A 14,157-nucleotide genomic window follows, 5' to 3' on the forward strand; every position below is an offset into this window, starting at 1 on the left:
GGCTAAGAGACTCCATGCTAATCTGCTGAGTCGTCTGAAAATGCACAGCTGTGGGAGCTCACGGTGCTTTAAAGTACTTTGGCAGGATGTTTGTTCAGGGGTCTGTTCCTGCAGCCCTGCTGAATGTTTGGTTAGGAGGCATAATCTTTTTTTGGACAGGATCTCCCAAATGTAAAGTGATAGATGCTAATGTGGAATATAATACAGAGGATCCAGCTTGGATGTCATAAATAACAATAAATTGTTTAATCTTGCTGAGCTGTAAATCTATGATTGCCAGAGGTCTTTAGTTCACTGGAACATAGTATGGGGGCAGGGGCACTTAGCAAATAGGCAGTTATTATTTTCCAACCAGACAGAAACTGGTCTGATGGAATTTATCTAAAAAGGCATACACATGTATTTTAATTAATTGTGACAATTACTCAGAGAAAACACATGGCCCTAAAGAGGCTGAGGGGTTTTTTTGTTCTACCTATAAATGTATATGTATATTCACCTATATTCTACCTTTGTATAAGTAAGAGAATGAGTTTTTGTTTTGGGGATATATATTTATACGTATCTATACAGATAGATATACACATACTTAATTTCTGTCTACCTATTAAGGTGTGGTGCCAGATGGAAAGTATTTTTAAGCATTTAGATAGCTTATTCTATAGCATATGTGTGCATATAGCCCCCCCATAAAGCTTTGTCTCTTTTATTTAACAAGAGGCTAGAACAGAGTCCAAAATGTCAGAAATGTTTGAACATTCCATAGAAATGAAGGAGGTGTTTCCAAATGACCTATGTTTCTATGGCAATAAATAGAACTTGTGCTGCGTTGGATGGGTCAGGAGTAAGGAATATAAACAGTGTAAGTATGACTATTCCAGGCAGAAATCTACCTTGTAAGAACAGCTTTGTGCAGTGAGCTCAACAACATTGATCAGTTAGCAGTCCGGTTCAGTACAACATTGATCAGGTAGCAAGCCAGTTCGGCAGTGCCAGTCGGAGACACAGATGGGGACAATCAAAGAAGATGCAGGTCAGGACAAGGAAGCAGACATGTACCTGTCACTACCATGGACTTCAGCAGCTTCTTAGTGAGCAGGTTTATGATTAAAGAAGAAAGACATCGTTGATATGTCAGCATGTTACAATTAATTTGCTGTTTAGTTATTAGCAAACGACATCCAGTTTTTAGTTTTTAGGTTTTTTTTTCTTTTTTCTTTTTTCTTTTTTGAAACAGGTTCTTGTTCTGTCATCCAGGCTGGAGTGCAGTCGTTATCCAAGCTCAATGCAGCCTTAAACTCCTGGGCTCCGTGGATCCTCCCACCTCAGCCTCCCAGGAAGCTGGGACTACAGGTGCACGCCACCATGGCCAGCTAATTTTTCTTATTTTTTTGTAGAGATGAGGTCTTGCTGTATTGCCCAGGCTGCTCTTGAGCTCCTGGCTTCAAGCCATCCTCCTGTCTTGGTTTCCCAAAGTGCTGGGACTATAGGTGTGACTCACCATGCCTGGCCTACATCCAGTTTAATTTATACTACAGTGTGGGTTTAGTCCTCAAACATGTTTTTGTTTTACATATAAAAATTTGAGGTAAAAGAACATTTTTACATTGGTCAATAATGGTACATTTAAACAATGGACGACTATATCCATTAAAATCATGTTGTGGAAGAATATTCAGTGACATGGAAAGATTGACTCAAGGGCAAGTGAAACGTGTCAAGAGTCTGTTAGGTACTAGACACTGTAAACTGGGTCTTAGCTGTGTTACTTGCTTACATCCTCCATCATGTGATCTTTTAGATAACAAAATCGAGATACATAGGGATTTGGGATCTTGCGCAAAGTCACTCAGGCAGTAGGTGGCAAAGTCAATTCTTACATTCTTTCCCATTGAACACCAAAATCTCAGCTTACCTCAGGGCACTCAACTCTGCTTTCTTGACCCACACCCAGGTAGACCCAATGGACACTTGTAGCTCTTATCCAGCTGGGGTGGTCACCTCATAAAATGGCAACAAGTGGAGCCCTTTCTTGTTCTAGTGAGTCAGACTGTATACCTTAAAGATTTCAGAGCACTTCCTATGTACTGAAATTGCCTCATTACCAGGAAGGACATACTTCCAATTTTCACCACCTCCATTTTGCATCCAAGGAAGATTAGATTTCTTGATCTTCTCAATGAAATCTTGAGAAATGGGTGGGCCGATTGAAGAACAGGACTTGGGCCACATTTCTAGATGCCTGTGACTTTTCTGCACTTATTCAGATATTAGGAATTGATTATGAAATCCATGGTGGTTTGATGCTAATGAACTCTCATCTATCTCTCCAGCATGTGTGTAAAGACTTCCAGAGGTACAGGAAGTTGAGGATGAGCTCTCTTACTTCCATCTGGTCTCCATGTAACAAATCATATAACTGCACAATTATCCAAATGCAAATGAAGGAGTCCCTTGATGTTTGGATAACCATATTCATGCCTTGAGTTTGTTATTTCTTGAAATTGCCCTTTTCCGTCTCCTGTTTACCCATGGACAACACTACTTAAGTGCTGGCACTCTGCAACCCATGGCAGCTTGGCTTTGGGGTACCTTCCAGTGTTTTGTTTTTGTTTTTAACCGAGAAGACAGGAAACAGGCATCTTTGTGTATATGGCTTGCCACAGCCCTTCATAGATGGACATGGTGGAGGCTGTGTGGTCCTGGAGAACACTTCCTCTGTGAAGCATCAGGGAAGTTTCTGTTCATTGTGTCTTCACTCTCTCCAATTCACTTGGGGAGTGATAGGGATTATAACACAGTGAGCAGAGGATATTGGAGAATGTCATGCTTAATTTTCTTTTCTTTTTTTTTTTCTTAAATGACATTTATAGCTAAAAGAGAATCACAAAGGGTAAGTTTGATTTAAGACATTTCACACATGAAGGAAATCCTGCTTTCATGAGTGTTATGTCACAGGAAAAACTCATTTAGAGTCAACATTCTGCACCTACTCCGAAATTTTAGCCTGAGGGTTTAAATATTACCTCGCTGCTCTCTAGGACTTTAATTTGAGCTAATTAGAAATGGAACTCATACTAAAACTAATTTAGGAAAGAAGCTGTTGATGTTCTGAAGAAAAACAGCTGTCAGAAATAAGATCATTAGAAAACCATAGTTGTATATGGGACAAAATGTAAAGGAATAGAAATGCTGGGAGAAAGCTTTTATAGAATAACATTTTATCTTTCTTTGGACACTGGTCTAAGGCATGTGAAAGGGCATATTGATTCCCTTGGCACCTGGTATGCTCATTTATGGATGAAAAAGCCCAATGACATAATTTAGGTGAGGTTTAAGGCTTGATGGGAGGCATTGGTGCCATTAGAAGGACGGACACAAAGAGTTCTTAAGTAACGGCATCATGGGAAATGATAATTGCACACTCCTTTCTACTATGTCTTGGTTTCCCCAAGCATTTAGAAGTCACGGCTGGGTAGGAACAAATTTATCATGAGTCTGTCTGTGTGTTTGGGAATGCATATGCCTCACAGATGTGTCTGCAGGGGTCTGTGTGATAATGTTCATATATGTGATAGGTGTGGACCCTGGGATCTGTATCTGTGTGGACCCTGGGATCTGTACATGTGTGTGAGTGACAGGCTAGGCTAGGCTGAATTTGAGTATCCTCATTCAAAAGGTCATATTTAATTGAGGACTGTTATGTGCCTGGTTCTCCATCAGGAAGTGTGATTCAGGTTGGCCAACACAGAGTGGTCCAGGTCCCACTGACTAAAGGACTGTGGGTCCTGCTGCGCCAACTAGGTGCATGGACTGCTTCTATTTCAGATTCCACAAATCATAAAATGAGAATATGCTCTTTGTCAGGCTGCACATCAAGTATTCATGTTTGAGTTATTTCATTCAGTCTGAACCCATTTTAAATATAATAGGAAGTCTTGTTTCAAAATATATCCCTACTCAGGCTTACCGCCATGCTCCCCACCTTCATCCTGCCCACCATTTTCTCTCACTTGGAAACTGGAGCAGCTCTGAAGGGATGACCCATGGCAGCCTATTTTCCAAAAATGAACCAAAGCTGAACTCTTTCTGGCCTCAGGACCATTGCATTAGCTGCGCCCTGTGCCTGGAATCCTTGGCCCACAGGCACTTGCACTTCTCAAATGCTGTCTCCTAAGAGAAACCTTCCCTGACAATCCCCTGCAACACTCTACTCTCACCTCACACTGACCCCCAGGTCTCACACTGAACTCAGGTCTCACACTGACCCCCAGGTCTCACACTGACCTCAGCTCTCACACTGATCCCAGGTCTCACACTGATCCCAGGTATTCTTTCTGGATTCATTTTCTTCAAAGCACTAATCGCCGTCTGATATTACACATATGTCTGTGTGTATTCATATGGTTCCCTAATTCACAAGTCATCTGTTCAAGAGCAGTTTTTTTGATTGTCTTGATCAGTCTGTATTTACACTTCCTGCAACATCGTCTGGCACAGAGTAGGAATTCACATGACAGCTAATTGAGATAATGAATGAATAACAACATATGCATATCATTAAGAAATATCAAGGAAATGCCAGAAGAAACTACCTTGTTGGGAGAGCTGGTAGGTGTTTGAGAACTTGATTTTTGTCTTTAAGTCTTTGAGCACTGTATGCTGTTATATACTTTGTGCATGAAGTACTTTGAATATAAAATCGGAACAAAGATTTAAAAATATAAAAACTGTTCCAAAGAGGCAAAGGCACATAACATGAATCTTTAATTTTGGAGCCACTGATGTAAAATTTTACTGACTTTAGACGGCGTTTTAGTCTATTTAAGTGTTCAATCATGAAAATTCTCTAGGATAATTCTTTCTTTCCTGTCCTTTTAAAAGAGTAATAGTGATGCCTACCTCTCCCTGCCATGAGCTCTTTCTTCCACTTGATGCCCCACTTGATGCCCAGTTCCTGGCCATACTCATCCCCATACCAGACCAGCAGTTCACAGCCTGGCCTAATGAATCGGCAGGTTCTATAGAAGCTCTGCCTGTGGTACTGGAAGGCCACCAGGTTCTGCTCTTCATCATCCCGGGCACAGTTCTCATACCTGGGGTCAAGGCAGGCAAAGGGAAAGAAAAGAGGCAGTGAGTTCCCTCTAGGCAGGATGACTACAGTGCTCATCCTGCCTAGAATGCTTCCCTGCTGTGCCTAATCAGCCATTTTTTCAAAGCCCAACTCCAGACTTACCTCCACCTTGATTGGCCATAAAACACATTGACCTCTAGCTTCTCTAAACTCTAAATTAATTCGTTTTATACCACAGAACTTGGTGCTTGATCACGTGCTCTGCTTCTAGATTAGCTCACATCATTCTACACTCAGCTCAAGTCCATCTTTCTTTGACAGGCCTTCCTCTAATCACCCTACAGTTCACTCAGCTGCCATTCACCTGACTTCTTCAGATTCCTAGAGAAACTCAGAAGCCTCTTTCTCTTGGCCCAATAACATAGAACAGTAATAGTTGATTCATTTTTCTATTCTCTGATAGAACGACAGCCCATTGTGGAAAGGGGCTGGGTCATCCTGCAGCTCACTTCTGTTCAAGTAGTGAACTTCACTTCCTAACCTGGAACATACTAAGTGTTTAACAAATGTGGATTACATAAATTAAAGCATGAATTAACCTTGTCAAGGTTTATCTTGGTGCCTCAATTTTGTCTAGCATACATATTTGTGTTTTGATACCAATAAATCATAATATCTATATTTTTATTTTTTATTTCTAAAAGTTGATGGTATAAAACAGCACTGTATGGAGAAAAATAGAAATAGGGGATGTGAAAATCATTGAGGGAGGCATAATGAGAAGGAAGGAAGTCCGGGTTTGTGAGAGATGGAGGTTCTCTCTGAAACTAAGAGAGCTAGTGGCCTTACCTCATCCAGTTGGCCCAGGATTTATCTTTTCCATCCACATACTCATAGCAGTTTCTCCCCTTGGTGATCTGAGTTTCAAAAAATAAGGTAAAGACTTTTTAGAGGGTAAAAATCTGAAGAATTATTTTACTCCACGGTCATCAATGGCCTTTGGACCTGCAGAGCTTCAACTGCCAACTGAGACCACATGGCATGCACCTTAGTCATCATCTACACATCTGAGTTGGTTTGTCCAATCAGAGCAGAAGCTCCAAAAGGGAGGATGCACTTCTTTGTCTTTGTACCACTCTGCTCCCACGTACCCTGTGATCTCTAAATAGGAGTTCCATGTTCATGCAAAGACCCTTGAGTACACAGAGCTAACCATGTTATCCCTACCTATATCCTAACATGTAGAAGGTGATGTCCCACCAAAGGCACAGAAGGGATGTGGGAAGACAGAACAGGGGAAACAGCAGGCTCTTCTTACTAGCCAGGAATATCCACTGTTGGCTGCCTCTTCGTCTTCTGTAATTCGGCCCTCACAGGGGCCAGAGTGCAGACCCAGTGGCAGATCAGATGCCTCGTTCCATACTCCAAGCCCAGCCTGAGGGATGCCTGATGGCCCAATTCTCAGCCCTGGGGGCAGACTGAGGGCTGAATGGTTGGGATGCCCCTTGTCCACTGCACTGTCCTTTACAAATGTAGGGGGCCCATGAGCAGCACAGCTGTCAATGAAGAAGTTCTGACACATCTCACAATCTGGAAGTGAGGGAAGCAGGGATTAGGAAAGTTGTAATGCATGTTCCTTGATATAAGAGCTTCAGAAAGAGCTTGGCACTCACATTATTTAGCCCCAATCCTGTACTTTAATTCATTCGAGTAAGGGAATGATTTGTGGGCCAAATGATGAAATTATTGTGCCAGGACATAACAGCAAGCTGTGTGAGTGGCTGAAAGGGTCACTCACAGAGGTAGTCATCATCCTGTGGCTCGCTGATCTCTTTGTATGCATGACCCTTTCTTTCTCGCAGGCTATACATCTTTCCTACGGTCTCCTTCCTCCTGAGTTCTAGGTTGGAGAAGAGTAGATGGGTAAAATTGGGAGTCTGGGGTGTTTGTCCTTGTTTCATAAGAAAATGTGAAATCTCCTACCATCAAATTAGCATCTACCTTTCTACATACTCTAGTCTCCCCCTCTTTACTGCTTCAGAGAGACTTAGACCCCACACCCACACTGACTGTAGATGCCTATTCAATTTTAGTTTCTAGCTGTTCTCATTATCCCATTAACCTCCCAGCCTTTCTGCTTACAAAATGGTTCATTCATGCATTTATTTATTCAGAAAATATTTTTTGAGAGTTCATTACATCTTAGGCATTGAACAAAGGCCTGGACATACAACACTAAGAAAGTATAGTCTCTATAGGGGATCTTCTATGTACTAGTTGACATGTGATGGAAAAGGAAATGTAGAAACGCACAAAAGAATATATATTATCAGAGAGGTACTTATTAGACACCTCACATGTATCAATTCATTTATATTTAATTTAATGATTTCAAACAATACATGAGCTCTATATACTTGGTCTCATTTTACAGATTACCATTCAGGAGCCCATGGAATTTATAAGATTTGCCCAAGGCCCCAATGCTTCTGTGTGGATTATAACCCAAGTGAGTGACTTCAAAGTTAATGTTCTTACATGCTATTCAATACTGTATCCAAGGCTAGGTATGGTGGCTCAAGCCTGTAATCCCAGCATTTCGGGAGGCTGAGCTGAGCAGATCACTTGAGGCCAGGAGTTTGAGACCGGCCTGGTCAACATGGTGAAACTCTGTCTCTACTAAAAATCAGCCGGGCACGGTGGTGCACACCTATAATCCCAGCTACTCGGGTGACTGAGGCATGCAAATCGCTATTTTCGTGGAGGCAGAGGTTGCAGTGAACCGAGATCTCAGCATTGCACTCCAGCCTGGGTGACAGAGTAAGACTCTGTCTCAGTGAACAAATAAATAAATAATTTTAACAAAATACTGCATCTAACTTCTGGTCTCACAGTTGAGTCCAGCTTAAGCCCAGGCCTATCCAAAGTCCACCCCACATAGGTATACCATACTCACCAACCTTTCTAGAGGACATAGCGGGACTAAATTCCCCTCAAATTTTTTCTTACCCAGTTTTAGTCTAGAGTGCTGTCCAGAGGTACTTGCTTCTCCAGGAGGGGACAGTGGTTTCTGAGCCTGCTCTGAGCCATTTGTATTCAGTAAATTTGGCGTTCCTGACAATTCTTTCAAACTAGATTCATTATTGAATGACGCCTTGGGCATTCCCTTTAATGTGAGAATCACATATTAAAAGACAACGTGCATTTATTTAGTTCTTTACGGCTTGCAACATGTTTTCATATGACTGTAGTTAATGTTCAAACCTTGGAAATACCTAGAGTGTCTAAATACTAGAGGGAAAAGACAAGGTCTAAGTGGGTAGTGAATCTGGGACTCTAACCCATGTCTTAAGGCTCTTTCCTTCAACTTTCTCTCAAAACGTTCTATGTAAGTTAAAGGGAAGGAGGAAGAATACTTGGGAAGACTAGCTGGAGAATCAGCAAGATCTGTGAAAGAAGGGGATAAGGGCTTACAGAGAGAAGGAGGGAATCTTCCATAAACTAGTAGACTTTTGATGGAAGGGGAAATGTAGAAAAGCACAGAGGGACAAAGCACATCTGGAAAATGAGGTAATAGGGCAGTAAGGTTCGGAACAGAACAAAGAGATGATTGGCAAAAATATATCTAGACAACTAAGAAAGTGAAGTCAAAGTTGCATGTTGCCATATCCTGGAAAGAATATTTGGCTTTTGAATTAGATTAGTTAGTTCCTGTACCAATTCTGCTTGTCTGCTTGAATAAGGGTGTATTGTTAGCTAATTTCTCTTTAGTTTCCCGATCCAGAAGTTGGCATACATGGTTTTTTTGTTTTGTTTTGTTTTGTTTTGTTTTGAAAAGGAGTCTTGCTCTGTTGCCTAGGCTAGAATGCAGTGGCATGATTTCAGCTCACTGCAGCCTTCACCTCCCAGGTTCAAGAGATTTTCCTACCTCAGCCTCCCAAGAAGCTAGGATTACAGGCACGTGCCACCACACCCAGCTAATTTTTGTATATTTATTAGAGACGGGGTTTCGCTAGGTTGGCCAGGCTGGTCTAGAACTCCTCACCTCAAGTGATCCACCCACCTCAGCCTCCCAAAGTGCAGAGATTATATGTAAGAGCCCCCGCACCCAGCCCATGCTAATTCTTTTTTTTTTTTTTTGAGAGGGAGTCTCACTCTGTTGCCTAAGCTAGAGTGCAGTGGCATGATCTCAGCTAACTGCAGCCTCCATCTCCCAGGTTCAAGCGATTCTCCTGCTTCAGCCTCCCGAGTAGTTGGGATTACAGGTGTCCACCACCATGCCCAGCTGATTTTTGTAGTTTTAGTAGAGATGGGGTTTCACCATGTTGGCCAAGCTGGTCTCGAACTCCTGACCTCAGGTAATCTGCCCACCTCTGGCTCCCAAAGTGCTGGGATTACAGGTGTGAGCCACTGCCCCCGGCACTAATTCTTAATATTGTAGTGAACATGAAAGATAATAATGTTCACCAAAGTGTTTTTTGAGCTACTTAATACAGTATGAATGTGAGATTAATAATTATTCTCGCCAGGCACAGTGGTTCACACCTGTAATCCCAGCACTTTGGGAGGCCAAGGCAGGCAGATCACCTGAGGTCAGGAATTTGAGACCAGTCTGGCCAACCCTGTCTCTACAAAAAATACAAAAAACTAGCCGGGTGTGGTGGCGGGCACCTGTAATCCCAGCTACTCGGGAGGCTGAGGCAGGAGAACAACTTGAACCCAGGAGGTGGAGGTTGCAGTGAGCCGAGATCGCGCCACTGCACTCCAGCCTGGGTAACAAGAGTGAAACTGTCTGAAAAAAAAAAAAAGAAAGAAAGAAAAGAAAAGAAAAGAAAAAAATAATTTTTCTCACAGACTGGGTGCGGTGGCTCACATCTGTAATCCCAGCACTTTGGGAGGCCAAGGTAGTAGGATGGCTTGAGCCCAGGAGTTCAAGACCAGCCTGAGCTACATGGCAAAACCCTGCCTGTACAAAACACATAAAAATTAGCCGGGCATGGTGGTGCATGCCTGTGGTCCCAGCTACTCAGGAGGCTGAGGCAGGAGGATCACACTAACCTAGGAGATGGAGGCTGCAGTAAGCCGAGATTGAGCCGTTGTACTCCAGCCTTGGCGCAAGAGCCAGACTCTGTCTCAAACCACCCCCTGCCCCTGTAGAAAAATAACAAACGAAAATTATCTCATAGTCCTGATATATCTCTACAGTTGAAATCTAACTCAAAGATATTTTCAGCATTCCTTGACCCTGTTACTTATAGTTTAATTCATAAGCTTGGAATCAATCATTCAGAAAACACTCAGGAGGCTCTCAGAGGCCCTGAGCTGGGCTTGGGAGTTCTGAGAAGAATCAGGAAGGGACTAGACTCCTGAAGAGCTCACAATGAAGAGGCAGCAGGCAGGCTAAACAAATAATTCCAAATAACATGAGAGTTCCCTAATTGGAGCCCAGAGGAAGGAGCCGTTACTGCCTTCTACAGGAATGAGCATTTGAAATTGGTTCCAGAAGAATATATTTTTACTTAATAGGGTGTAACCTATATGAAGTCCTAAACCATTTTCTTATTTGTTGTTTCTCAATCTTCGAACCTGAAACTCCTCAGGGCTGGAAGCTGCTTCCTCTGATCAGAATGGGTCCCTTATGAGGGTAGGGACCCTATCTTCTTCTGGTACCATCCACAGTATGAATTGTCTATTTACTTGGAAGCTTCACTTAATCAGAGTGTTTTAGTGCAAATCTGACTTTACTACAACAGAGAAAAACTGAGGTTGAAAAATCAATTGGACGAATGATGTAAAGACATATGGGTAAGACAGCATAAACTTTATAAAACTATGAAACTTTTAATGATCTTGTAAGTGCTTTAGAGAAGGAGTTTTGGATTAGACTGCACCAACACTGAATGTGATCCCAGGGATATAACTGAACATTTTTATACCTCAGTTTCCTAACCTGTAAAATGGCTATAGTTATAGTACCTACTTAATAGGTACTATATGTGAAGTTGAATAGGTACTATACGTAAAGTTTATTCGTGTAAAATGCTTAAAATAAAGTCTGAAAATACTGAGAAAATAACCCATGGTAGCGATTATTGTTGCTGTTCTTATTAACTCTTAAAATAATGATGATGTCAGACACTGCGCTAAAGAGATCAGGAGAGGAAGGCAGTAGTTCCTAGGATAGTCTGTACATTCTCCTTCTCTTACCTGTATTTGGATCTATGAGGAAGGTTTCTTGTCAACAGGATTTGGGAGATACTTACCTTCTGGTGTTTACTCTGTTCTCCTCTGAAGGCCATCCAAGGAGGTTTGACTAAAAGGTGATGAGAAATCAGTGGTTTGGTTGGTAAATGTTTCCAAACTCTAGAGATTTTTTTTTTCTTTTTGATATGGAGTCTCCCTCTGTCGCCCAGGCTGGAGTGCAGTGGCACAATCTCCCCTCACTGCAATCTCCGCCTCCCAGATTCAAGCAATTCTCCTGCCTCAGCCTTGTGAGTTGTTGGGAACTACAGGTGTGCACCACCACACCCAGCTAATTTTTGCATTTTTAGTAGAGATGGGGTTTCTCCATGTTGGCGATGCTGGTCTCGAACTCCTGACCTTAGGTGATCCACCTGCCTCGGACTCCCAAAGTGCTGAGATTACAGGCATGAGCCACTATGCTCGGCCTAACTCTGGAGTTTCTCATTAGAGACAGAGAATTCTGAATCAGAGAGTGATGATTCCAAGTATTATCCAAGGGCAATTTGGAAATGTTTTCTGAAGTATCATTAAGGCCTATGCTTCTATTGGGGGCATTGCTAATTTTCTTAAGATTTAAAAAAATAGATAAAACTTCATCTTTGTTCCAGCCTATCTGTAAAGGTATACCTAATAAGGTGTTTATTACATTAATTTTTAAAATGTAAATTGACCTTTCATGACAAACACACTGAACAAACTAGGAATAGAAGGAAATCACCTCAATGTAAAAAGGTCATATAAGAAAAGCCCTTTTTTTTTTTTTTTTTTTTTTTTTTGAGATGGAGTCTCGCTCTGTCACCCAGGCTGGAGTGAAGGGGCACGAGGTCGGCTCACTGCAAGCTCTCCCTCCTGGGTTCAGGCCATTCTCCTGCCTTAGCCTCCCGAGTAGCTGGGACTGCAGGTGCCTGCCACCACGCCCAGCTAATTTTTTGTATTTTTAGTAGAGATGGGGTTTCACCGTGTTAGCCAGGATGGTCTCGGTCTCCTGACCTTGTGATCCTCCCACCTCGGCCTCCCAAAGTGCTGGGATTACAGGCATGAGCCACCGCGCCCAGCCGAAAAGCCCATTTTTTAACATCATAGTCGATGATGAAAAACTGAAAGCCTTCCTTCTAAGGTCATAAACAAGGTAAGGATTTCCAGTCTTGCTATTTCTATTCAACATAGTCCTGTAAGTCGTAGCCTGAGCAATTAGGCCAGTAAAATAAATAAAAGGCATCCAAATGGAAAGGAAGAAGTAAAATTATCTCTGTTTGCAGATGACATGATCTTACATGCAGAAAACTATAATGATTCATTAGCTGGGCATGGTGGCGGGCACCTATAGTCCCAGCTACTCGGGAGGCTGAGGCAGGAGAATCACTTGAATCTGGGAGGCAGAGGTTGCAGTGAACCGAGATCATGCCACTGCACTCCAGCTTGGGCGACAGAGCGAGACTCCATCTAAAAAAATAAATAAAAATAAAACTATAAAGATTTTACCAAAAAATTGTTAGAAGTAATACACGAATTTGGGCTGGGCATGGTGGCTCAAGCCTATAATCCCCGCACTTTAGGAGGCCGTGGTGGGGGGATCACGAGGTCAGGAGATCGAGACCATCCTGGCTAACATGGTGAAACCCCATCTCTACTAAAAATACAAAAAATTAGCTGGGCGTGGTGACGGGCACCTGTAGTCCCAGCTACTCAGGAGGCTGAGGCAGGAGAATGGCATGAACCTTGGAAGTGGAGCTTGTAGTGAGCCGATATCATGCCACTGCATCCCAGCCTGGATGACAGAGCGAGACTCCGTCTCAAAAAAAAAAAAAAAAAAAAAAAAAAAAGAAGTAATACATGAATTCAGCATACAAAAGCAACACCCCAAATCAGTTGTGTTTCTATTTAGTAAAAATGAGCAATCCAAAAAGGAAATTAAGAAAAAAATCCCAATCACAGTAGCATCAAAAAGAATAGAATAATTAGGAATAAACTTAACCAAGGAGGCAAAAACTTGAACACTGAAAACTACAAAACAGTGCCGACAGAAATTTAAGGAGACACAAATAAATGGAAGACATCCTGTGTTCGTGGATTTGAAGACTTAATATTGTTAACATGTTCATACTATCAAAATGATCTATAGATTCAATGCCCTGTCTATCAAAATGCCAATGCTATTATTTTCAGAAATGGAAAAATATCCAAAAAATCATATAGAATCTCTAAGGACCCAGAATAGCTGAAACAATCTTGAAAAAGAAGGATAAAGTTGAAGGCCTCACACTTCCTGATTTCAAAGCATATTACAAAGCTACAGTAATCAGAAAAGTATGGTACTGGTATAAAGACAGACATATAGACCAATGGAACAGAATAGAGAGGCCAGAAATAAACCCTTGTGTATATGGTCAAATGATCTTCAGCAATGATGCCAAGACTACACAATGGAGGAAAGGACAGTCTGCAAGAAATTGTATTGGGAAAACTGGATATACATATGCAAAAGAGAAGACAGACTCTTACCACATATCTCATATAAAAATTAACTCAAAATAGATTAAAGACTGAAATGTAAGGTCTATAAGTACAGAACTTCAAGAAGAAAACACAGAGGAAAAGCTTCATGACATTGAAATGAACAATAACTTCTTGTATATGACACCAAAAGCATAAGCAATAAAAGCAAAAATAGACAAGTACGACTACATCAAACTTAAAAACTTCTGTGTAGCAAAGAAAACAATCAACACAGTGTCAAGGCATCCTACAGACTGGAAGAAAATATATGCAAACCATGTATCTGATAAAGGGTTAATGTTGCTGAGTGCAGTGGCACATGACTATAGTTCAGCTATTCAGAG

At 41.7% G+C, this 14,157-nt stretch overlaps 2 protein-coding genes across 2 annotated transcripts in view; one reads left to right on the forward strand and one right to left on the reverse strand.

The window, feature by feature from the left end:
• LOC129397322 (tubulin beta-8 chain-like) overlaps positions 1–14,157 on the forward strand; it is a 60,561-nt gene that overhangs the window by 10,419 nt on the left and 35,985 nt on the right.
• On the reverse strand, positions 5,219–7,020 carry LOC129397325 (histone-lysine N-methyltransferase PRDM7-like). Its single transcript, XM_063595671.1, has 2 exons — positions 6,393–7,020; positions 5,219–5,991 (listed from the first exon to the last, which is right to left on the reverse strand). Exons 1-2 carry the CDS (start codon positions 6,654–6,656, stop codon positions 5,920–5,922), a joined length of 336 nt encoding a protein of 111 aa, XP_063451741.1. The 5' UTR covers positions 6,657–7,020; the 3' UTR covers positions 5,219–5,919.

The sequence above is a fragment of the Pan paniscus genome, chromosome 13 (assembly GCF_029289425.2).
Source record: "Pan paniscus chromosome 13, NHGRI_mPanPan1-v2.0_pri, whole genome shotgun sequence".
NCBI classification, from domain to species: Eukaryota; Metazoa; Chordata; class Mammalia; order Primates; family Hominidae; genus Pan; species Pan paniscus.